Source organism: Nannobrachium achirus (genome assembly GCF_963921795.1).
Source record: "Nannobrachium achirus genome assembly, contig: SCAFFOLD_37, whole genome shotgun sequence".
Lineage (NCBI taxonomy): Eukaryota > Metazoa > Chordata > Actinopteri > Myctophiformes > Myctophidae > Nannobrachium > Nannobrachium achirus.
The window spans coordinates 530,230-557,480 of NW_027664585.1; the positions used below are offsets into that span (position 1 = coordinate 530,230).

Below are 27,251 nucleotides of genomic sequence, written 5' to 3' on the forward strand. Positions count from 1 at the left end.
AACTTGGAGATAAGTAAAGGCCTGCTTCATCATACAAGGCCGTCACACAAAGGTAGTGAAAACAGCCGATCTACAAGCACACAACGCCTCGCACCGCGAGGCGTTGCGAGGCGTTGCGAGGCGTTGTGTGCACCGCGAGGCGTTGTGTGCTTGTAGATCGGCTGTTTTCACTACCTTTGTGTGACGGCCTTGTATGATGAAGCAGGGCTTTAGTGCGAGGCGTTGTGTGCTTGTAGATCGGCTGTTTTCACTACCTTTGTGTGACGGCCTTGTATGATGAAGCAGGGCTTTAGTGCGAGGCGTTGTGTGCTTGTAGATCGGCTGTTTTCACTACCTTTGTGTGACGGCCTTGTATGATGAAGCAGGGCTTTAGTGCGAGGCGTTGTGTGCTTGTAGATCGGCTGTTTTCACTACCTTTGTGTGACGGCCTTGTATGATGAAGCAGGGCTTTAGTGCGAGGCGTTGTGTGCTTGTAGATCGGCTGTTTTCACTACCTTTGTGTGACGGCCTTGTATGATGAAGCAGGGCTTTACTTTGTGAAAAAAAACGTACACATTTGAAACTTGGAGATAAGTAAAGCCCTGCTTCATCATACAAGGTCATCGCACAAAGGTAGTGAAAACAGCCGATCTACAAGCACACAACGCCTCGCACCAAAACATACAAATTTGAAACTTGGAGATACAAGGTGTTGTGTGCTAGTATTTTATGGTAATTATTTATTTCTATAATTTACAGCTCGCAAACAGGCAACCACCAAGCCTGTTCCTGCTGCGTGGTTTGACCTGGAGAAAGAGCTGTGGGAGCCGGAAGAAATACCCTTCACTGCTGTTCCTGGCCTTCAGGGTGATGCTGCTGTTCTCCAGTCTGATGACCCAGTGGACTGGTTCGAGCTCATCATCACAGATGAGCTCCTTCAGCTCATCGTTGACCAGACCAACCTTTATGCGGAACAGACCATCCCCAACATCGTAAACCAGAGTCCATGCCTGGAAACCAGTCTCTGTAGACGAGCTGAAGCTTTGGTTTGGGCTGCTGCTCCTTACCGGGATCATCCACAAGCCGGAACTTGACTTGAACTGGTCAACTGATGAGATGTTTGAGACCCCCTACTTCAACCGGTGCATGTCTCGGAACCGGTTCCGCATCATCCTCCGGTTTCTCCATTTCACGGACAATGACGCCAACAGTGACACAGACGACAAGCTGTACAAGGTGAGGCAGATCATAACCTTTCTGGTGAACCGGTTCGAGGAGCTGTACCAGCCACGCCAGGACATCTCAATTGATGAAGGGACCCTTTTGTGGCGTGGGCGGCTCAGTTTCAAGGTCTACAACCCGCAGAAACCCATCAGGTACGGGATAAAATCGTACATTCTAGCAGAGTCCTCAACAGGCTACTGTTACAACCTGCGCACCTACTGTGGGGACCACACAGCCTTAGCCGACACTGTGGTTGGCCTACTCGGTGACCTCCAAGGTCACGGGTACCGTCTTTTCATGGATAACTTCTACAATTCCGTGAAACTTTGTGAAGTCCTTCTTGACAAGAAGACGCACGTGTGTGGCACGCTCAGGAAGAACCGTGGAGAACCACCGGCCATACGCGCGGCCACCAATGCAGACCTGCCCAGCGGGGAGGACCGCATCGTCAGACACAACCGGAGGGTCATGGCACTGGCCTGGAGGGACACGAATGTGGTGAGAATGGTCTCAACTTTCCACCAGAACGAGATGGGGGAAGTGAGTGTCTGGTCCAAGAAAATGAAAAAAAAAATCCAGAAGCCCAAGCCTGTCTGTGTGATGGAGTACAACAGGAAGATGAATGGCGTAGACAAAATGGACCAACAGCTCTCGTACTACAAGGTTGTCAGGAAGACGTACAGGTGGTACAAGAAATATGTTATGTACATGTTCCAGATATCTCTCTACAACAGCCATGTGCTCTACAAGGAAAAGCATCCCAACAGCCCCTACCAAAGCACACTGGACTTCATGTCAAGTGTCATCAGGTCCTGGACCCGCCCGGACCGGAGGATACGGAGAGTCCCACGCAGTCTCCCTGCCCCCCCACCCCTAGAGCATGTCAGCGTCTACCACCCCCCGACTGCTGGGAGAGCTCACCCAACTAGGGCATGCTATTTGTGCAGGAGAGACCTCAAGAAGAGGACATTGTCCACTTACTGGTGTGCGGCCTGTAAGGTCACTCTGTGCAGGAAGGGCTGCTTCGCGAAGTACCACACAGAGAACAACATTCCATTCTAAGCGGGAAATGTTTTATTTTATTTTGTATTTTGTATTTTTTTCCATTTGAGAGAGAAAAAAAAAAAAAAGTGAACTGTTTTTGTATTTTGTTATTTTTTCATTTGAACAAAAAAAGTGAACTGTTTTTGTATTTTGTTATTTTTTCATTTGAACCAAAAAAAAGTGCTATTTTCACTACCTTTGTGCGACGGCCTTGTATGATGAAGCAGGGCCTCACTTATCTCCAAGTTTCAAAGAATGCACTTGAGTCTGTAAAAACATTTATTTTTATTTTATTTTTTTGTCATTTACTTGAAGAATGCACTTGAAGTCTGTAAAACTCTGTAGTGAAAACAGCCGATCTACAAGCACACAACGCCTCGCGGTGCGAGGCCGATCTACAAGCACACAACGCCTCGCACCGCGAGGCGTTGTGTGCTTGTAGATCGGCTGTTTTCACTACCTTTGTGCGACGGCCTTGTATGATGAAGCAGGGCCTCACTTATCTCCAAGTTTCAAAGAATGCACTTGAGTCTGTAAAAACATTTATTTTTATTTTATTTTTTTGTCATTTACTTGAAGAATGCACTTGAAGTCTGTAAAACTCTGTAGTGAAAACAGCCGATCTACAAGCACACAACGCCTCGCGGTGCGAGGCCGATCTACAAGCTGTAGATCGGCTGTTTTCACTACCTTTGTGCGACGGCCTTGTATGATGAAGCAGGGCCTCACTTATCTCCAAGTTTCAAAGAATGCACTTGAGTCTGTAAAAACATTTATTTTTATTTTATTTTTTTGTCATTTACTTGAAGAATGCACTTGAAGTCTGTAAAACTCTGTAGTGAAAACAGCCGATCTACAAGCACACAACGCCTCGCGGTGCGAGGCCGATCTACAAGCTGTAGATCGGCTGTTTTCACTACCTTTGTGCGACGGCCTTGTATGATGAAGCAGGGCCTCACTTATCTCCAAGTTTCAAAGAATGCACTTGAGTCTGTAAAAACATTTATTTTTATTTTATTTTTTTGTCATTTACTTGAAGAATGCACTTGAAGTCTGTAAAACTCTGTAGTGAAAACAGCCGATCTACAAGCACACAACGCCTCGCGGTGCGAGGCCGATCTACAAGCACACAACGCCTCGCACCGCGAGGCGTTGTGTGCTTGTAGATCGGCTGTTTTCACTACCTTTGTGCGACGGCCTTGTATGATGAAGCAGGGCCTCACTTATCTCCAAGTTTCAAAGAATGCACTTGAGTCTGTAAAAACATTTATTTTTATTTTATTTTTTTGTCATTTACTTGAAGAATGCACTTGAAGTCTGTAAAACTCTGTAGTGAAAACAGCCGATCTACAAGCACACAACGCCTCGCGGTGCGAGGCCGATCTACAAGCACACAACGCCTCGCACCGCGAGGCGTTGTGTGCTTGTAGATCGGCTGTTTTCACTACCTTTGTGCGACGGCCTTGTATGATGAAGCAGGGCTTCACTTATCTCCAAGTTTCAAAGAATACTGCACATGTCTGGTGCATCAATGAAGCAAAAATAAATGTCTGAAAGGAGTTCTCCATGGTCCTGAAATGTCCATCTTACTAAATCATGCTTTTTCTCACATGTTGGTCATACCATTGCCTACTCTAGGGCAGTTTTCTAAAGAAATGAACATGACTGCTACTTATTTTATTTTACTGGTTCTTATTTTATTGGAAAGAGGGCGAGTAGGGCTTTCCGTGATGGGGTCATATCTCATTGAATTCATTTCGCACAGTGAACCAAGGCCCTGAAATGTTTCTCTTACTAAATCAGGCTTTTTCTCAAAATGTCTTTCCAAAAGGCTGTTTTTACCTCCAACCATTGCCTACTCTAGGGCAGTTTTCTAAAGAACGAAACAAGACTGCTACTCGGTTCTTGTTTTATTGTAAAGAGGGTGAGTAGGGCTTTCCGTGATGATACTGTATGTCCGTTTTTTCATTTCACAAAGGCCACCATTGGTCCTGATAGATGAGTGAAAATGCTCAGAAACACTGGCAGAATAGGCACACAGCCATTTCTATGTTGGCTGGGAATGTGTTAACATTATCGACTGTACGACAACCGGTTCATGATATATAGAGGCACTTCCTGTTTGGCGAAGGGCACTTCCTGTTTGGTGAAGGAAGCATGAATTAAGGTTAAGGACTCTTCATCAAGTCATATAACACCACCCACGTGTCTGTACGACAAACGGTTGATGAGATATAAGGTAACTTCCTGTTTGGTGAGGGGAACTTCCTGTTTGGCCAAATAGGCCTCAATTAAGGTTAAGGACTCTTAATCAAGTCATAATGCACCACCCTCGCGTCTGTACGACAAACGGTTCATGAGATATAGGGTCACTTCCTGTTTGGTGAAGGGCACTTCCTGTTTGGCGAAATAGGCCCCAATTAAGGTTAAGGACTCTTAATCAAGTCATTTGACGCCACCCACGCGTCTGTACGACAAACGGTTCATGAGATATAGGGTCACTTCCGGTTTGGTGAGGGGCACTTCCTGTTTGGCAAAATAGGCCCCAATTAAGTTTAAGGACTCTTAATCAAGTAATTTGACGCCAACCACGCGTCTGTACAACAAACGGTTCATGAGATAAAGGGTCACTTCCTGTTTGGTGAGGGGAACGTCCTGTTTGGTGAAATAGGCCCCAATTAAGGTTAAGGACTCTTAACACTTGGGGAGCCAAACTCGTTCAGGGACGAGTTATGGCCACTAGGTGTCCCCTGCCAATCTCGTTGAGAGACGAGGCAACGAAGAGTTAACTGTACAGGCTGTGGCTGCCCTCTGCATGACCTAAGTCCATTACGTCACCCCCCAGCTGCATGCAGGAAGACAGGGGAAGAAAATGCGAGGCAGTTTATTGCTTTACATTCTACTTTGAAACATAAGAAGGGCTTTATCTTGAAAAAAGCTGAAAAAAAGCACCAGGGAAGCAGAGATCTGATTGTTTTCACGGCGACACTTTCCCGCGATTTTACCGCGATTTTTGGATTTTAGTTTCGCAAGCGTTTGTAAACAAATGGATTATCCTCCTCAATCTTCTCTGGACACGCACGTGCACACGCACGAAGCTTGCGAGGCACGTCAAAACAAAGCGTAAGTCAATGGTGGCAGCAGCAACAGCTATAAATGTTATAAACCTTAGCAGCCCATGTGTTAATCAAGTCATATGACAACACCCACGAGTCTGTACGACAAACGGTTCATGAGATAAAGGGTCACTTCCTGTTTGGTGAGGGGCACTTCCTGTTTGGCAAAATAGGCCCCAATTAAGGTTAAGGACTCTTAATCAAGTCATATGACGCCACCCACGCGTCTGTACGACAAACGGTTCATGAGATGTAGAGGCACTTCCTGTTTGGCGTAGGGCACTTCCGGTTACAGAGGGGGCGGGGCTTAATCAATTACAGCTCATCCCTATTGGCTAGAAAAAGACCAAAGTTGTGTGTGCATTTTAAAGTTTAAGTGACGTTGCTAGGCAAAAGTATGTCAGAGTAATGTGGGGACATGTTTCGACCATGAACTGGTCATCATCAGGGCACATTAAATTCACACATAGTATGTTTTGAGTATATAAATGGTATACCTCGACTATGGAAATAGTGCAGTTCAAATATAAACGTAGTATACGTCAAGTATAAGACAAGTGCAATTCAAGTAAAAGAGTAGTGTCCATAAGTTCACGCATAATATGTTTTGAGTATATAAATGGTATACTTTAAGTTTTAAAGTAGTGCAGTTCAAGTATGACTATAGTATACCTCAAGTAAAAGAAGAGTGCAATTCAAGTGCAATTCCAAAACAACCCATTGCATAAAAGTAACCTAAACGTTCTTAAAGATGCATTATTGTGATACACCATGCATTTAAAAAGTATTTATGTCATATTGTTTATGTCCCAAAAACGTTTTTCAAAAGGTTTGAGGCTAAATTACCACTCCTGAATAGAGAGCCTCTTTTTTTATTTTTATGGTGACGTCACAATCGGCAGATGACGTCACATCGGCAGAACATCTGGATAGCCTGTTTTGAGAACCTGTGGGATACTTTTAACCTCCGCCTTCTAAAAACCAGAGAAAGACACAACGGTCAGAAATGGGACTTTGTGAGGATAGAAGGTGCTAGTGGGACCCCAAAAAAAGGTTTTAAAATAGGAAAAGTGAAATTTCATGGTGTATCACCTTTAAACGGGTCCATGCTCAAGCTCCCTCAGCCCTATGTTCCAGTCCCCCATCTCAGTCCCCCATGGCATTGTTTCCGATGTCTCATTGTTCTGACGCCCCATCCGCCCGATGCTGGTGAATGCTAACCTGGTGAATGCTAACCTGCCGACGCTGTTGAATGCTAACCTGGTGAATACTAACCTGGTGAATGCTGACCTGCCAACGCTGGTGTATGCTAACCCGTGAATGCGGACCTGCCGACACTGGTGAATGCTAACCTTTTGAATGCTGGTGAATGCTAACCTTGTGAATGCTGACCTGCCGATGCTGGTGAATGCTAACCTGGTGAATGTTAACCTGAAGAATGCTAACTCTTTATATGCCCATATATGGAGATCCCTGATGTCATCATTATTAAGGCCATATCTGTGAATGCATGGGTAACAGGGATCTCCATATATGGGTAACTGGTCCGATATATATTAAAAGGATAATAAAAGGATAAAGTTCACTTATGGGTATTCCCAGATGATGCCCTGTTAGGGGAACCACACCAACAGAATCCATATATGGCCAAGACTGGTGGCCAAGACAGATGGCGTGACCTTGCCCAGTAAGACACCCTTAATGGGTCATTGGAACAATGAGATGTCGGACCAATGCCATGGCACCGTCTATTTTGGGCTGAGGGAACATAGGGCTAGGGAACATAGGGTCTATTTTGGAATTGAGGGAACATAGGGCTGGGGGAAACATAGGGTTGAGGCAACATACATTGTTAGGGAGTGAGGGAACATAGGGCTGAGGGAACATAGGGCTGAGGGAACATAGGGCTGGGGGAGCTTGAGCATGTCCCCCTTTAAACAAATGGTGGAAATTCATTCACAATTTTAATAAACATATTACTCTGAAACCTAGGAAACACCCCTCTCCTCCACAGCACTTACCTTCCTATTAATCAAGGAACGTCCCCCAGCAGTGCAGGAGAGATTGGATTGTTTGTGTGTGTGTGTGTGTGTGTGTGTGTGTGTGTGTGTGTGTGTGTGTGTGTGTGTGTGTGTGTGTGCGCGCGCGCGTGCATGTGTGCAGGCACGCATGTCTGCCCCGTGACTACTGTTGTAAAAGAAGTGTCACTTGTGGTGTTACATGTATAAAAAAAAAAATCCAGCAGAGAAGAGCCACGTCTCTCTCCATGTGTAATAGAATAAATAGTTGCCTTTACAAAACACAGTTGTGAAGACAACTATGTTTAATCTAAACAAGCAATCAAACTAAGAAATGATTGTCATTTGACTGATGCTCATATTGTTCTTAGGGCTGCACTCACACTGGAACGCACTGAGTTCAGTCAAAGTTGATTCAAAGTTCTGTGTGTGTCAATGGCCTTTCTCTCCTATTGGTTGGCAGTTGATCAAGTGCAGCTTGTCTGCCCTCTACTGCATGCCTACAACTGTCCCTGTGCGTGTTGTGTGCTTGTTGGATGGTGCTCTGTGCAACCACAGGACTCTCACTAGACTTCAAACCACTAGACTTCCATCCGCAATGCATTGCGCTGTCTCTGCCCCCCGCCTCCCCCACACAACTCTCACTCAACTTAGTGCCTGACTGTCTGTGGGAAGCCTTAGACACTGATGCTTGTTAAATTGTCGGGTCGCCAAATAATTCCCCTCTTAAGTTGGGGTTGTGGTATTAAAAGGTTTGAGAACTCCTGCTCTAGAGTGTTATTGTTGTTGGGCCCCCGTATGACTCCTCATATGTGCTCTCAGATTACTTGTATTAATATGGCCTTTGCCACAAAACGGATAAGAAACCCCGCCTCTTTATTTGTTTTATGGGATTTCAGAACATGAAAAGAAATCTGAAATGTAGGCGTGGTTATCTGCTGTTGTGGGGGGAGGGGCGGAGTAATGCGTGCACATCATTGTGTTAGAACTATCAGAGAGACAGAGCGAAGCTGTCGCACTTGTTGCTTTTTCCATTTCGGAAACAATTTTTAAAACCAGCCATTGGAGGTGTAAAAAGTATAAAGATTCGGCAACTCCATGTTCTATAAACATTTAAAATGGGCAAGTATTTTACAAAGAAGCTGGCTGAGCATTTATCCATGGACACACTTTCTCCAGCAGTCCAGCTTTGGACTGTTTACCACGGAACCGAAGAAGAAGGGACGCTAAGCTATCGCCGATAGCTATTTTCTGTGTAGCGTGTGTGTGTGTGTGTGTGTGTGTGTGTGTGTGTGTGTGTGTGTGTGTGTGTGTGTGTGTGTGTGTGTGCGTCGTGACAGTGCGCGCGCACACACACGACGTCCACACACGAAAAATAGCAGATCTACAAGCTCACAACGCGTCGCGAAAGTGACACGTTGTGAGCTTGTATATCAGCTATGTAGCCGAGCTAATAGCCGTACGGCTATTTAGCTCGGCTACATAGCTAAGTAGCTAACATACAAGCTCACAACGAGTCACTTTCGCGACGCGTTGTGAGCTTGTAGATCTGCTATTTTTCGTGTGTGGACGTTGTGTGTGTGTGTGCGCGCTGTCACGACGCACGCGCGCACACACACACACACACACACACACACACACTACACAGAAAATAGCTATCGGCGATAGCTTAGCGTCCCTTCTTCTTCGGTTCCGTGGTAAACAGTCCAAAGCTGGAGAAAGTGTGTCCATGGAAAAAAGCTCAGACAGCTTGTTTGTAAAATACTTGCCCATTTTAACTGGTTATAGAACATGGAGTTGCCGAATCTAATCAACAAGTGCCCCACTGCGACAGCCCTACAGTCTATGCTCTGAACAACACAACGAGACGCCACAACAAGGGCAGAATGAAACCACGCCCCCCTTGATACAACTCTATATTAAACAAACGTTAATATTAATTAGATATGCCTACGTCACATTGCACTCTAGAACAATGATAGCTAATATTTAATGAGTGGCGCCAAAGTTTTCTTTTCTTCTAGAAACCGGAAATAAACAGAAATAGCTGCAGAGACCAGCAGAAAGCTCTGAATCCACAAGGCTATAGGCAAACTGAACCATATCACTGCTCCCTATCACAAGTGACTCATTGATATAATATATATTTATAGAAAAAGTGATTTTGTGTTTCATGGACCTCAAACTGTGCAAGTAAAGGGCTTTTCCCCTGTATGAGTCCGCATGTGTGTTTTTAGATGATTAATTTGACGACATCCTTTGCCACAAACTGTACAAGTAAAGGGGTTTTCCCCTGTATGAAACCTCATATGACTTTTTAGACCAACCATTTGACTACAGCCTTTACCACAAACTGTACAAGTAAAGGGTTTTTCCCCTGCATGAGTCATTATGTGTCTTTTAAGATTATTAATTTTACTGCAGCCTTTGCCACAAACTGTACAATGAACTCACTTACTGCCAATTTAAAATGCCCCTCGAGTGGCACTAGTGCCAGAAGCCTCCATAGACTCCCATGTAATTTATAGTGCACAGATCATGCACGCCCATGCACAGATCATGCACCATGTTTGTGCAGGCTGTTCACAGCTTTCAAACAAAAAAAAAAGATTGGAAATCCGTTCAGGCATTCATGATTTATCAGCCATAATGTTTTCTTCAGATGTAAACAAAAATGGCTGCCATGTTTGAAAGATGGGGTTGTATGGGGGGTGGAACATGCAAAATCGCGATTGAAATCATGTTTACTAGATTTAATTGGGTCCAAAAAAAAAAAAAAAATTTTTTTTTTTTTTTTTTTTTTCTAAGTAAAAGTCGCCCAAAGTCGCTTGGCAGGGAACTCCATAGTGAGAAAGTTGCTCTAAAAGTCGCCTGGCACTGTATGAGTTAAAGGGGTATTCCCCTCTATGAATCATTGTGTGAAACTTCAGATATTTCTTAGAACTAAACATCTTGCCACAGTCTCTACAATGTAAGGCTTTCTTCTCTGTGTGACACTTCATTTGTTTGGGTGCTTTCAGGTCCTGGATCAGGTTCTTACTCAAAAACAATCGTTGTCCTATCATATTGGCTGGCTGGTAAATGGTATACTTCAAGTTTAAAAGTAGTGCAGTTCAAGTATGACCATAGTATACTTCAAGTAAAAGAAGAGTGCAGAAAGAGAGAGAAACCAGGTGCTCGTCAGAGGATATAATAGTAAAACCCAGTATAATGGTGCTCTTGGATCGACGGGATCAAGTCATCAAAAAAAGAAAAAAGTGACCAATAGTTGAACCCTCCATGCACATTTGAACAACATGAATCTCTCCCATACACATTTCACATTTTGACTTGAACATTGAGTGTTACATCGCCTCAGAGGTCTGTCAGTACTCCATCAACGTAGGAAAGGTCAAACATGACGGCCACATTCAGTACGTGGGCGATGTGTGCAACATCACCAGCAAACAGTTGGCAGAATGGGGTCCATTTGACCTCCTGATGCACGGTCAACCCTCACAGGAGCGGTTTATATGGGGGAACGGGACTACTGTTCTTTGAGTTTGAAAGGATCCTGTGATGACCCATACATGGGGTGTGTGTTCTGTGTTCATGTGTAGGAGGAGACCAGCCTGCAGGGGTGTGTCCAGGGGATGAGACACACCTGGCTCCCATCACCAATGGAGTATTTAAGCAGGCTGGTCAGGGCCATTCTCCCTCTCTCCCCTGCTCTGGAAACTTTGTTTGGTTTTGTTTTGTTTGAGTTAGTTCCTCAGTTCGGTATCTGCCTTTGCACTTACACAACACTGTCACACACCCATACACGCACTACACTGCTGATAACACTGACCACTCATACTACCTTCTCACGTTTAAGTATGATTTATGGTTATTTTTAGTTATAAATAAAAGTAAGTTTACAACTTCGCCTGTGTGTCGTCTCCCATGTTTGTCATGCTTGAGCCAGGTCATGACAATCCTCAACACGCTGAGGCCCAGAAAGGATGAAGACCGGCCGTTCTTCTGGCTCTTTGAGAACGTTGTCAACATGGAACTCAGAACCAAGGCAGACATCTGTAAATACCTAAAGTGCAATCCTGTTCTGCATGATGCGGTGGAGGTCAGCCAGATATTTTTGGGGTAATCTGCCAGGCATGAACAGAGCCTTGACAACGACTCTGGAGGACAAGGTGAACCTCCAGGATTGTTTGGAGAAAGGACGGGTTACCAGGATAACCAAAGTGAAGACCATGACCACAAAGTGCAACTTCACTCCAGAGACCTGGAACGATGAAGCCGACCACCTCTGGCTAACCGAAATTGAAGAGATTTTTGGTTTCCCCAAACACTACACAGACGTAAACAACATGGGAAAGAAAGAGAGGCAAATGGTTCTGGGTCGTTCTTGGAGCGTCCCAGTCATCCGACATCTGTTCGCCCCACTGAAGGACCACTAAATGTTTAACTTAAGTAAAAGTATCAATACTGCAGTAGAAATGTAGAAATACTATGCTAGGGTATGGTCACACCGCACTTTCATTCTACCTATGAGGGTGGATTCTGCCAATGCATGGAAATGGGAATGGAGCGTATTGCTGCCATTTACAGATTTTTGCTAACAGGTAGAATAAAGGTGCGGTGTGACCTTACAAGTAAAAGTCCAGAATTCAAAATGTACTTGAGCAAAAGTACATAAACATTGCATTGCATTGGTATCACAATGTACGTAAAGAACCAAAAGCAGAAAGTACTCATCATGCAGAATGTGTCACAAGTTTTCAAATGCATTAACATCTTTTGAAAACAGCAGATCTACAAGGTCCTAGATTGGCTATTTTTTTTATAGACAAAGTTTACATAGTGTAATAATAATCAAACCTATAAGTAACTAGTAACTGAAGTTTTCAATTAATAGTGGAGTAATAGTACAACATTTGTCTCTGATGTGGTGAAGGGGAAGAGTCTGCTGACCTTCTACTCTGCCATTAATCCCTGCAGGACCACGGCGGTTACTCTTTCCTCCTGGGACGCAGTGTGGTGGGAGAATGCAGTGGATAAAGCTAAATCACACACCGATGCGTACCCTCTCCCCACCATAAAGGGATCTTGGACTCACTGGCCGGTTCTGTAGTCTTCTCCACCATCGACCTGCAAAGTGGCTACTGGCAGTGCCTGATGGATGAGAACAGCAAGGACGAAACCGCCTTCACCTGTCCCTTTGGCCTTTATAATTTCAAAGTGATGCCCTTCGGCCTTAAAAACGCACCAGCAACATTTCAGAGGTTGATGGAAATAACCTTAGGAAAGCTGAAAGGGAAAAAAGTGCTTTGTGTATTTGGATGACATCATTGTCTACTCATCGTCTTGGGAACAGCACTTCAGCGATCTTCAGTTGGTGTTCCAGAAGCTCTGTGGTTTGTATTGCATTTTTACAGTAACCGGACCACCAGCCAAGAAGGCAAAAGACCTGTCCTCGGAGGAGGACGACGAAGACTACTTGGCCCCCCCTAGCAGTGACTCCGACTCTAGCTCCACCTCTGACTCCACCTCTACAGACTCAACCTCAACAGACTCCACCTCCACCACCTCGACTGACTCGGGACCTAAAAGGGCAAAGAAAGGAAAGAAGAAGTCTAAGAATGGAAAGTCTAAGAAAGGAAAGAAGGCTAAAAAGGCTAGGAAGGCTAAGAAAGGGAAGGGATAGGCCAAGAAGAAGGGAAAGAAGGACAAGAAGGCCCCAACACGCACCAGAGGTAATTAATTGTAGAGCTTTAAAAAATGTTTTTATGGCAAATAGTAAAATATTATGCCTGTAGAGCAGGGGTCTTCAACAGGGGGTCCGGGACCCCCAGGGGGTCCTCAGAGATACTACAGGGGGTCCTCCAAATCTTTGTGTGATAGAAACCTTTTTTCTTTTATATTGACCACTTGAACCCTAGTGTCCAAATTTGCAGAACCTTTGCCAAAAATAGCAGATCTACAAGCTGTGCAAGTCGTTGTGAGCTTGTAGATCGTCAAAGAGCTTTGTTGTAGAGGGGGAAAAGAGCAGACCAAGTACAGAGTGAAATGTCAAGTTTAATAAGTTAAAGTTTATTCAGTTCAAGAATCCAAAATGCACTGTGCCATCAAAAGATGAAACTACATGGAATCTGTGAAAAGGTTGTGGGTGTCCCTGCTTCATCTCTCTCTTAAGGGGTCCTTGGCCTGAAAACGTTGAAGACCCCTGCTGTAGATGGCTCAAGCCCTAAATGTTCCCTAGTCTGTTTGTTGGCCCTATTCTCCTAACTGAAATACAATCTCGTTACAATATTTTGAGTTAATTGATCATCCCTGAAAGTTGGCACTGGCAATATATTGTGTGGCTGTTTGTCACAGTGGCTGATGTCAAGTTTTTCTCCAATGTCCTTAGTCCGTGACCCACAAGAAGCGATCGACAGATACGAGCGGGTGCTCCGGGCCTCATTATCCGTAGCCGGTGCGTGGGGGGGCAACATAAATAATGTATTTATCTTGCCATTTGAACCATCCAGTTGCCAATAGAATGTATAGAATAGAACGATGAGACACTTATGTAGCTAAAAGCCTGAGCTAAAGTCCTATGCTAAGTCCTATGCTAGTGCTTACCTGGCTGAGACCCTAACTAAAACCTACTGTTGTTTCAGCCACCAAAAAGGAAGGAGAACAGGCTCGTGTGGTGCACCTTCCCTGGGTGTCATAAGCTCATCAAGGAGATGAAGGAGCACCTCCTTAACACCCACATGATTGCCAACGATGAGGAGCGTAGGCTCTACCTGCAGATGTCTCGGGGCCGCCTGGGCATTGACACGGACCCGTGTCCTGCTTGCGAAAAAAAAGTTGCAAAACTGCCAAGGCACATTAGAGATGTCCACGGCAAGAACGAGGGGGACCGACGAGCCGACGAGCTCCTGCATGAGGCCGGTTGGGCTCACATATGGAAGAAAATGGCCGAACTGAGGGCCCAGAACCCTCCTCTGGTGACCACGGTAGACGTGGACAACTACCAGCCAGAATACCGGCCACCGTACCGGCCACCGTCGCTGACCCTAGCTGGCACCCCACACCAGCCACCAGTCCTTTGGCAGAGAGGCCTGCCATCGCCCCTGCCTCTGTCGCTGGGAAGAGACAGTGCCGTGTCCCAAAGCAAGAGGTATTCTGTATTCACCTGTCTGTGTGTTTGTCTGTCTATCCAACCGCTTATCTGTAGCCGGTGCGCGGGGACAACAGAAATAATGTATTTCTCTTGCCATTTGAACCGTCCAGTTGCCCCTACCGCTTATCTGTAGCCGGTGCGCGGGGACAACAGAAATAATGTATTTCTCTTGCCATTTGAACCGTCCAGTTGCCCCTAGAATGTATTTGGGTTTGACACAGACCAATCTCTCTACAGCCGAGCGTGGAGGATCCAGAGGTCCCGATCAACTCCGACGAGATGGAGTTCGGGGACGAACCGGATCCAGAGGTCCCGATCACCTCCGACGAGATGGAGTTTGGGGACGAACCGGACCTCCCCATTAATCTCTCTCTACAGCCAAGCCCTACGGTGCCGGTAGTAATATCGGTACCGGATCCGTTTGATGGCGGGGAATTGGCGAGGGAAGTGGAGGTGGCGGAAGATGAACATCCTGCTGTACCAGTAAGCACCCAGAAAGAGGCCAGCGGCAAGGTCTTTGCCACTCCATTATCTCATTCGTGTGATCAATACTTGGTTTCTTATATTTCTTCTATGTATTTGACAGGTGCGACAGCCAAGAGTGAACCTCGAGAGGCGGCCACTCAATTCACTGAGTTTGGGGACCGGGAAGGGAAACATGATGCGCTTCATTAAGTTTTCTCCCGGCATGAGTAAGTATGGCAAATGGAGTGTCCTATTTGCAATGTAACATGACATAACATACTGTTTGAGCTTGCTGCTCCAGGCAACACTATTAACATATGATGTATCTTTTACAGCCAAATACCTTGACGACTTTGCCCACCAGGAACTGGGCCTTGACATGTCCGATGTTGCCTCGGGCAACATACAAACAAAAGTGAGCAGGGTCAAGTCGTTCCTACAGTTTATGGCCCACAATGCCCCCCGGCTCAGCGAGTGGGGGTTTGTGGACTATAAAGAACGCATCAAAGTGTGAGTAATGTTGTACCATTCGGATGTGGTGTGCGTGCAAGAGAGAGTGATGGTTGAAGACATGCATTAACACATTTAACTCTCCTAAACAGCTGGGTCTTCAAGGTAGTCAAGGTCCAGTTCGAGAAGACGCCGAACACGCTGGAACACTACCTGCTGAACGTAAGGACTTTCCTTAAGTTCATGCGGGACTCCCCCCCACCCCACTGCCGCGTCTCCGCGGCCAAGATGATGAACTTGATCTCCTATATGGACCGCCTGATAAAAACAAATAGGCCCAACAAGGTCAGGCGGGCCCATGAGGTCAAAAAAAAGAAGAGGGAGCTAATCCACAAGGCAGCTGACCTCCAGACCTGCCTCCGGACCTGCAAGGTCAAAATACCAGAGGTGTTGGGTAAGTCAATTTGACAGTTGCTCTCAACATCACAGGGAACGTATTCAATAATGACCCATGTGGTGATCTGTGCTTCTGTTTACAGCATTGATCGAGGACAAGGAGGGGAGTGGGTTCACAAACAATAAAAAGGCTGCCTTCAACGGCTACCTGTGCCTTTACATGGCATGCAACTTCGGGCACCGCAACCAGGTGCACTCAAGACTGACGGAGAAAATGGTCAGGGAGGTACATGGCGACGACGCCAAGGGCTACATCGTCGAGGCAAGTAACCACTTTGACTGTCCAATGTAATGATATTGCCAATTGGACGTTTAAAACATCCAATTGGCAATATCATTACATTATATTGCCAATTGGACGTAACGTCCATTTGAAGGGAAAATAAGAAGGGAGGTCGGATGTCTTCGCCCTGAAAAAGCCCGGCAAGGTGCCCTGTGTCTGGGGATTTCGAGCGATGGGCGTCCCTGGAAGTGCAGGGTGTTGGTGTAGGGAATTTCGCAAACAACAAGGTCAGCAATTCCTGGATCAGGGACCCCGCCTCGGTGGGGTTCCAGCCAGGACTGCACATTGCTGCTCTCCATTTGTGCGCGAATGTCTACCCAACTAGGGAGTCGATTCGGAGGGGACGTTCAAAGGTTGGGGCGGACTGCCGACACTGCGGAGACGAGCTCGAAACCGCCGTGCATATTCTCTGTAGGTGCCCAGCGGTCTCGGTCAGTCGGTTACAGCGGCACAACACCTGGCTATGAAAGCCATCACCTGTGGGTGGAGGGTCATCTCCGAGTTCCAGGTGAAGGACCCCCGGGGAAAACTCCGCAACTGAGTGGCCCGCTCGCGCTGGTGGTGGACGTAGTCGTACCGTACGAGATGAACCAGACCTCCCTGGCTACGGCCGCGGAGAGGAAGGTTCGGAAGTACACCCCGTTGATTTGGCCGATCAGGGAGATGTTGAGGGGAGTGACCAGGGTCAAGTTCCACGGGTTGGATGGTACCCTGGGAACAATGACCTTCTAGACATGCTGGGGCTCCCCCCTGGACAGCAAAAGGGCTTTGCCGAGTAGCGCGAGTCGGGTCCGTCCGAATCCTTCGGGATTTTGGCGGAAGGGAGTTATGCGAGTAGACTGTTGGCATTGCCCTTTGACATGTCAATTCCAAATTGTTGTGAACAACTTGCTTGGCATCCCAACTCAACAGTTCATTTTGGCATAGACTTGGTAAATGGTCAGTGCAAAGTTGACAAGTTAAAAAAAAAAAAAAATCTTTAAAACCCATTTTAGATCTGCTATTTTTGAAAAATCATATAATGTTTTTCAGGCAAAGAAGCAGAGGAAGGCCCCTGGACCGGTGGCCTGCCCCTTCCCCGACTGTGACAAACATCGCAGTGATATTGGAATGCATTTTGAAAGGACACACCATCTAAAGAACAAGGGTGAAATCCAAATATTCCTCAAACTGGCCAGGGGTCGAATTTTTATCGATCGCCACCCCTGCCCCATTCCTGGGTGCAAACAAACAAAAGATAAAAAAACTCAAAAGGCACCTGGAGGCCCACGCCAGGTGGGATGCTCCTAGAGACCCAGCAGCCCAGGCCTGGCGACTCAAGAGCCTCCTTCATCTGGCCACCTGGCAGGTGGTGAAATCTCAGCTAGCTGAGCAGCGGGCCTCTGGGCCGAAGGTCCCCTTGGCCACAAATTTTGACCTGGAGGAGGGGGTCCCAGCTGAGCCCACGGCAGAGGGCTCAGCTGGGATTGTGACGGCAGGTCAGGAGGAAAACTCCGCCAATACCCCCGAATCACCCCAGTCCTCATCACCCGGGGTCCTTGCGAGAACTGTGTACGACTGAGGCGCAGGTTGGCAAGGGCCCGGGGTGATGTGGAAGAGTTCGAAGAGGAATTGAGGAAGGCCCAGGAGGGAACGGCCAAATGGAAGGCCCTTTTTGAACTGGCCATAAATGCCGACTCTGGAGAAAAGAAGGTCCTGTACCTTGGAGATTGAGAACACGGTCGTGGACACGGTGGAGGCTGAGAACACGGTCGTGGAGAAGGAGAACGCGGTCGGGGAGATCGAGACTACGGTTGTGGAGATCGGAACCACGGTTGCGGAGATGGAGACCACAGAGCTACTGGAGAAGCAGGCTGAACTGAACGTCTGTGAGAAGAGGCTTCTGTGCAGGCGGGAGGAGGCCTGTGATGCTGTCCAGCCCTCAGGGTGCGCCTCTTCAGGATCGTCATCTTCGCGTGTTCCAGATTGGAATTGCCTTGTGAAGCCATGTGAAGTCCGTCTGAAGAGAATTCCAAGTAAGGAAGACTCAGTTCAACTCTTTTCATACTCTGACGCACGTTGGGGGGAAAAAAAGACCTACAAGCTCACAATGCGTCGCCACGTCGGTGATGTGTTGTGAGTTTGTAGGTCTGACATTTCTGTTGTTGCGTGACTGAGCATAAATTATTCAAAAGTAGCAGATACACAAGGTCACAGGGCGTCACTTTGTGACAGTATATTTTACAGTATATTTTATGTCTTTTATATTATAGTATGATTTTGGCTTTATATATTACACACATGATCAACAGAGGTGGATGGGCTGGTTACGGTTTAATTGACTTGTTGTGTTGTTTGTGTTTTCTTCTCTAAGATTCTCTCCTGAATGTTGGCGATTCTGAATCATACTCTGACTCTGGCTCTGACTCGGACTCTGGCTCTGACTCTAGTTCTGATTCTGACTCCGGCTCAGACTCAGACTCAGATGTTAGTGATTCGGACTCAGACAACCAGTGCATGCCCCCAGGGAAAACAACCTGCACTATGCCCCCAAAGAAAATAACCTCCACCGTGCCCCCAAGCAAAAGAACCTTCACCGTTCCCCCAAGGGAAGGAACCCGCACCCTGCCCCGAAGGAAAGGAACCGCCACCACCTACATCATTGGTATGTTTACTATATACTCTATGCATGTATCATTGGCATGTTTACTATACTCTATGCATTTATCATTGGTATGTTTACTATATACTCTATGCATGTATCATTGGTATGTTTACTATATACTCTATGCATGTATCATTGGTATGTTTACTATATACTCTATGCATATATCATTGGTATGTTTACTATATACTCTATGCATGTATCAGAGGTATGTTTACTATATACTCTATGCATGTATCAGAGGTATGTTTACTATATACTCTATGCATGTATCAGAGGTATGTTTACTATATACTCTATGCATGTATCAGAGGTATGTTTACTATATACTCTATGCATGTATCAGAGGTATGTTTACTATATACTCTATGCATGTATCAGAGGTAGGTTTACTATATACTCTATGCATGTATCAGAGGTATGTTTACTATATACTCTATGCATGTATCAGAGGTATGTTTACTATATACTCTATGCATGTATCAGAGGTATGTTTACTATATACTCTATGCATGTATCAGAGGTATGTTTACTATATACTCTATGCATGTATCAGAGGTATGTTTACTATATACTCTATGCATGTATCAGAGGTATGTTTACTATATACTCTATGCATGTATCAGAGGTATGTTTACTATATACTCTATGCATGTATCAGAGGTATGTTTACTATATATTCTATGCATGTATCAGAGGTATGTTTACTATATACTCTATGCATGTATCAGAGGTATGTTTACTATATACTCTATGCATGTATCAGAGGTATGTTTACTATATACTCTATGCATGTATCAGAGGTATGTTTACTATATACTCTATGCATGTATCAGAGGTATGTTTACTATATACTCTATGCATGTATCAGAGGTATGTTTACTATATACTCTATGCATGTATCAGAGGTATGTTTACTATATACTCTATGCATGTATCAGAGTTATGTTTACTATATACTCTATGCATGTATCAGAGTTATGTTTACTATATACTCTATGCATGTATCAGAGGTTGTGGAGAAGGAGAACACGGTTGTGGAGAAGGAGAACACGGTGTGTGTGTGTGTGTGTGTGTGCGTGCGTGCGTGCGTGCGTGCGTGTGTGTCCATCTGACTTTATGATTGTCTGACTGCCTTTGTTTAATTTGGCCAGGCGGAGAGACACCACCGCCACTCCAGTGTTGAAGTTAAGAAGCAGACCAAAGGAGGGCGAGCTGCTGAAGAGGTCTGTATTCATGTATCTCTGTGTGTATGTGTGTGTGTGTGTGTGTGTGCGTGCGTGCGTGTGTGCGTGCGTGCGTGCGTGCGTGCGTGTGTGTCCATCTGACTTTATGATTGTCTGACTGCCCTTGTTTAATCTTGCCAGGCGGAGAGTCACCACCACGCTGGGGAACCGGGAAAAAGGCGACACGAAGAGGTCTGTATTCATCTGTACGTGTGTTTTTTTGTGCACGTGTGCGCGTGTGTGTGTGTATGTGCGTGCGCGCGTGTCTGTGTCCATCTGACTGTATGATTGTCTGACTGCCTTTCTTTAATCTTTCCAGCTGGAGAGACACCACCGCCACTCCAGTATTGGAAAACTGAAGAAGCAGGGCAAGACCACTGGAGGAAGAGCTGCTGAAGAGGTCTGTATTCATCTGTGTGTGTGTGTGTGTGTGTGTGTGTGTGTGTGTGTGTGTGTGTGTGTGTGTGTGTGTGTGTGTTTGTGTGTGTGTGTGTGCATGCGTGCGTGCGTGTGTCCATCTGACCTCTTGTTTTCTGACGGTCTTTGTTTAATCTCGCAGGTGGAGCATTCAACCCAATTTTGCAACCCCTCCACCCCCCTCGACGATGTCGCAAAGGTATTTAAGGAAATATAACCTGTGTTTGGCATAATGTTGAGAAATGTATGTAGCACTGACTGTTGTCATCACTCCCAGGCGGGATAATAAAGGTATCTATCCATCTCTCTATCTAGGAGAATTCCACGGAGGTGGACTTCATCTCCAAGGCGGACATAGAGGTGATTTATTTTGTCACTAATGGAAATACAAAACTTATATTTGGTCTGATGGGATGTATGACTAATGAGATTTATGTTTAATCTTTTCAGCTGGGGCCTCCGTCACCGCTTACCTCCACCCCCTGCCACTACCCTCCACCCACTACTCATCAGGCTGTCGCTCCAATCCATTTCCCCTCCACCACCATAGATGACCTCTCCAGCTCGGCGACAGAAGACGACCTCGGCGACAGAAGACGACCTCTTCAACGACCCGAAGGTGAGCCAAGAGGTACTTTTCTCTGTAGAGCACTTTGAGCTGCATTTCATGTCATGAAGCCGGTTCTAGACAAATATAATATGTTATTATTATTAATAAGACTTCATATATGTCTGTTCCAGTTCTCACCTGGGCCATCAAACACACCTGAGGCCACCCCCCCAGGCCCCGAATACCCCAGCTGCAGTCGCCCCCCCCCCAGGCGCCGGACACCGCAGCTGCAGTCCCCCCCCCCCCCCCCCCCACCAGGCGCCAGACACCCCAGCTGCAGTCCCCCCCCCCCCCCCCCAGGCACCGGACACCCCAGCTGTGGCCGACCAGCCCACAACCCAACCCACCAGCTTGGAGATCGCCTATACTGCAGGGGTTCCCAAACCTTTTGTCTCAGGGCACCCCATAAATATATATTTTTTTTAATTGTGTGCTTGTAGATTGTCTGTTTTTACTAGTTTTTTCTTTCACTTATTTTAGGTGATTATTTTATTAAAAGTATCGACTTCGGTACCCAACCTTAATGTTTCGTCTCCTGAAATGTTTTTTTTTTTTTGGGTCATTTTTGTCTTATTCTTATTCTTTGTTTGAATTGAGATTCAGTCTTCTGAAATTGTTCTAGTCTAGTCTAGTCTTATTGACAAAATATCAAAATCTTGGGTTAGGGTTAGTCTTTTAGTTTTAGTCTTAGTCGACAAAATTAACACTGAGTATTTGCTTGTAACATGACCTTATATTCACTTGGCATCAGGGGCGTCACGCCAAATTCTGGGCCCTGGGTACAAGGATTCACTGCGGGCCCCCGCACAATTATTTTGTACATTAACTATTGAAAAATAGCAGATATACAGTAGATCTGCAATTTTTGAAAAATCGTGAAAATGTGTCCATTTCAATTTGAATATTTCAAATCCTAAGGTTTTTTTTTTTTTTAAACAATGTTTCTATGTCAGTGTTGCTCAAACCTTTTCATTTGAAGGACCCCCAAAATGATATGTATTTGGCTACGGACCCATATCTCAAAATATTTAGTTCCAGGGACCCCCAGAAGCAAAACGCATTTTCCCGACTTTTCAAAAATAGCAGATCTACAAGCTCGCAGCGCACCACTCGGTGGCACGCTCTGAGCTCGTAGGTATGCTATTTTTCTGTAGCTAAAGTTACTAGGGCCCCTCCACCTTTGACCCTAGTAACTCAGTCCCCCCCCCCCCCCCCCCCCCCAGTGTGACGCCCCCTGCAATTTGAGATTGCTGATCCAGGCTTAAACCCTAATGACATATTAAATGTTATTACAGTTGCTTATCTCAATGACTACCAAGCCCAGTGTCGGGGGCTGGATGACTCCAGGACTGGAGCGTCCAACCTCACCAGCAGAATATCCAGGGTAAAGGCATTCATATACTACATGGCCTACCAGGCTAAGAGACTCAATGAATGGCGTTTCCTCGACAATAAAAAGCGCATCAGAAAGTGAGTAATGACCTCTATCAGGGTGTTTGTGTGTGTGTGTGTGTGTGTGTGTGTGTGTGTGTGCGCGCGTTAGAGATACACGATCATGAAATTATGGCCGATAACCGATATCTTACAGGCTCATATCTGTCGATACCGATTCCGATACCGAAATATATATTACATGATTATATTATAATGCAATATCTATATTATTGGAATCGGTAAAGATAGATATGACACTGCAAATATCTAAATTGAATAATGTTATTAAAAAAAATCCAAATTGAAAATCTTTCCCAGAAAACCCTGACTGAATCTTCAGCCTTCATCATTAGAAAGGGCTTTTTCAGCTTCACATTCAAATGTGAATATTATAAAAAAAAATATCGGCTAAGCCGATCAGTTATTTTGATATCGGTTCGATACCGATAATGCATTGTATAGCCGATATTGCTGATACGGATATGATGGCCGATATGATCGTGCATCCCCAGTGTGCGTGTGTGTGTGTATGTTTGATGAAGACATGCAAACAGAAACATTTTCACTCTCAACAGGTGGGTCTTCAAGCTCTTAAGGGAGTCCTTCAAAGACACACCAAACTCACTGGAGCACTACCTCCTGAATACCAGGTGTTTTTTGAAACACATGCGGCAGTGTCAACCCAAACACAGCCGCCTCTCTGCGAAAGCCATAAACAGCTTGATCGGCTACCTGGACAGCCTGATCAAATCCAACAGCAAGGGAAAAACGGTGCGCAGTCACACAGTGAAAACCAATAAAAAGCTTAAGCTGCACTCGGCTGAGGACATCCAACGTTGCTTGCAGGGTTGCAAGGAGAAGATCCCCAAGCTGCTGGGTAAGTGGGCGGGCTGCCTCAGCTGGCGCCTTGCAGCTGACTTAGAATGTAATTTTAATCATTCACAGGTAGACATGGAGGAGGAGGATAGCAACTTCTGCCCTGTTTGCAACGAGAAGTTGGATGGTGTCGAGACTGTCGACCGACACCTTATAGGTGAACATGCCACCTTTACATTATCAAAAGAACAGGATATCTTATGCAAATTGGGGAGGGACCGGATTCTCCTGAAGGGGGAATTCCGGTGCTCTCTCTTTCAGAGTGGCTACGGAAAAATTATTAAAAACCCGAAACAGCATCTGCAAAACAGCCATAAAGAGCTCACCGAGCTGCAAATAAAGATGACCCTGAGGCTTTTGAGGTACAAGGTCGCCATGAAACAGCTTGGCGACCTTCGTGCCTCAAAGGCCCAATTGGTCACTGACCTGGACATAATATACGATCAAGCCACCGCCGAACCTGGACCCTCCACCTCCTCAGCTGAACCCTCCACCTCAGCATGCTCCAGCTGCAAGAGGCTTGTGCGGGAGAACAAATTCCTGCACAAGCACGTTGGATAACACGGAAGAACTGGAGTGTTTTTGGCACACGATGAGATAATGAAAGCCTATGGAAAAAAATGGTCAACAGAGAGACTATATGGAGGGCTCGGAGGTTTTGAAGACGGCCCCCACGCTAATAATGATTGTTTTGGAGCGCCTATCACCGCTCTGGAAGTGTGGAAGAAGATGAAGATAAAGCTCCACTCGGCCGAGGACCTCCGGCGATGCCTGCAGCATTGCAGGGTGGGGAGCCCCGAGCTACTGGGTAAGTCAATTTCCAATTCGACATTTATTCTCATCATCACAGGGAATGCATTCATCAATAACCCATGTGGCTTTGTGTGCTTCTGGTTACAGCATCAATGGAGGACCAGGAAGGCGAGGGGGGCTTCACTGCGACCCAGAAGGCCTACCTCTACGGGTACCTTAACCTGTACCTGGCATGCTTGTTTGGACACCGCAACGGAGGCTGATGTTCGGCGAGCCAAAGAGTTGGGTAGCCCAGAGATGGGCTACATCGTGCAGGTACTATTCTGTTCATCACAAAGTTTGTGTTGTGAAGTGTTGTGAAGTGATTTTGCACTTTTAAATGTTTTTGATACAAAGTTTGTTTGTCATCTACTGTTGGTAGATTGTTACATTTTAATTCAATTCGTAGAGCTGTAGGTGGTGGGTCCAACGAGACAAGCAAAGGGACCCATTCAAGTCTTGAATCAGTTTGAGGAAGTGTAGCGGTTTGTACCGGGGTTTGTTTACATTACACATCACACCGCCGGATTCCTCCATTAAATCCAATGCATCTTGCTGACTTTAAACTTCTTTATCCCTGATGAATGTTGCTAGATGGCCAAATAATGATCGGCTAACATTAGCTTTAGCCTATACATAATGATTTCTCACAACATCCTGCCTATAGTCATGTGACACGTAAACGTCACTACGCACACATGCACGCACAGGGGCCTTGAACAATACAGGGCAATGGGCCGTTTCCTTGGCAACGTATGTTGGGGGCCGGCGCCATCTAGTGGCATTAAATGATCCCACCAATCCCCTCCCCTTTGAAATCCATTACAATGGGGACAATGTCAGACTCAGTCTCAGAGTCTGAGATCAGGCTAATTCACACTTGTACTCCATTGAGCTAATTTATAATTTAATAGACTCAGAGCATTCACATTTTTAGTGGTATAATGGCCTGAAAAGTGTGCCCATAATCTTTCAATGTTTCATCTCTTTTTGATACATTGAAAACCTGTAGGTCCAACTAATTGATAATCTTTGCTTAATGTGCAGTGATTGGACTGCAGACATCTGCAGTGCCTCAGCAGCGTCCGGTTCCCCCCCCACTGCAACCGGAGCCACCTGCCACCCTGCAGACACCCGCAGTCACCCTGCATGGACTCCGGTACACACAATCAGGACCCTGCAGAGGCTGCCACCTGCCACCCTGGGGACACCCGCAGCGCATGCAGCCGCTATTGTGCCACCAGAACCCCCCATGCCTCTGCGATGTGGGGCAGATCCTGATCACTGTGCTGACGGGAGATGAGGGTAAGGGACTTCAAATACCAGAGGCTCCTGGGTCAACGTTGACATTACTTGCCGTGAAAAAGGGAAGATGAAAACAGAGAAACATAGCCAGCACCTCAACTCAACACATGAAAACACAAACTGAGGCATCCAGCTTCGGTCAAAAGTATTGTCTGATGAGGCAAGTGGTGACGCATACAGGTGAGAAAAATATCTCTGTCTAATGCTAGAGTTGCATTCCTTCAAAATGCAACTCTAAAGACAAGATTTTATGCCTTTAGTATATTTCTGTGTTGAAACATAATGTGTCATACACAACAAACTTATTATCATTCATTATAATTCATTAGTACAGTTAAAAGTCCTGCTGCCCTTGGCTGCGGGATTGGTGCAACGTTATGCCCCTGCCCGAGCGGAGCCTCCCAACGTCCTGTATGTGGATCGGGACTGCTGTTACCCTGTCGCTGGGGGAAAGTCCAGGACCGCTAACATGTTTCCCGATTGGGAACAGCTGGAGGTGAGGCTCGACGTGTGGCACTTCATACACTGTTTGGCGCTGGGTTTCACCTCCGAGAGCCACCCCCCCTGCACGGCCTGTTTATGCTGCCCGTCTTCCGCTGCGTGCGCAACAACGTCCTTGGAGTCATTCCACCAACACCTCAACTGCTTCATCCCTGGTGTGTATTTAGTGTGAGAGAAGATGGGGAAAGGAAGAATGAAAGCGAGTGCGTGTGTCTTTTTTTTGGCATGTCACCTGTCATGTTTTAAGGACAATTGCTCCCCGGGCCCCCAGTTGGTGTCCACCTGTCCCTCCAGCTCCCCCCAAAATAGCATGAACCACGGCGTGGCGCTGTAAGAAGGAGGAGCCTGCAGCGGGACTCCTCTACAGCCCCCAAAACCAAGGTGTGCACATTCTTGCTCCCAGTGTGGCAACCCAAGTGTGGCAGGAAAGTAGACTTTTCTGCTACAGCAGCGGGCAGGCCTGTTGAGGAGTGGCTGGCGGAGATGAGGAGAGGTGGGGGTGAGGTGCCGTGACTTAGAGCTTGTATGAAGTAGAACATTACCTGTTTTTTACACCTGTTGTGCACTTTGTAATAAAATATGTTTTTTACATACAAATAATTGTCTGTGAACTTTATTGAAGTGAGTGACAAGATGCAAATATTGTGTATTGTGATGTTTGCCACTGAAATATAATCTGTGGCCAGGAACTTTTAGGGGAATCAAATGTGTTCCAGTAATCTGCAATGGATATAAAGCAAAGGCTAGTTTAGGCTATAGTTTAGGCTATTTTCACAATATTCATCTGTTGAATCGAGATAAACAAAGTGTAATGGCTCAACTCCTGCAATTCCATGAGTTCCCCCCAACCTGTGCTTGTCAGTGTGAGGGACCACAGTTCACATGATTATTTTGAGGTGTCTTGAAAGTTTTAGAACCAATGATTTAGCAGACTGAATGTCTTTCATCAAGTGGGCCATCAAGCCATCACTAGATCAACCTCTCTCCCAATAAAGTGGAAAACAGAATGGGCTATTATATTTTATTATGGTATTGTCATATTTTACAAAAGGATGATAAAGGTGTAATCACATCACTATCTCAGGCGCGGTGCTTCATTAAGGCGAAAAGGCGACCTAGTTTATTTATTGTTGATCAGGTCCTGCCGTCCTGTCTACAAATAAAAGCCCAGTTTACCGAAAACATATTGCTCAACCCGTTCCTTGTCCATTCACTGATATGCGGGGGAAGGCGGACACTTAATAGAGTTTGGGCCATCACG

General features: G+C 46.0%; 1 protein-coding gene across 1 annotated transcript; it reads left to right on the forward strand.

Annotated features, from left to right (window-relative positions):
* Window positions 1-1,095: 1,095 nt before the first annotated feature.
* Window positions 1,096-2,265, forward strand: LOC308280911 (piggyBac transposable element-derived protein 4-like; the record flags this gene model as incomplete). The annotated part of the gene is made up of 1 exon (XM_080755216.1): window positions 1,096-2,265. The coding sequence occupies one exon, from the start codon at window positions 1,096-1,098 to the stop codon at window positions 2,263-2,265; it is 1,170 nt and encodes a 389-aa protein (XP_080611342.1).
* Window positions 2,266-27,251: the final 24,986 nt, after the last annotated feature.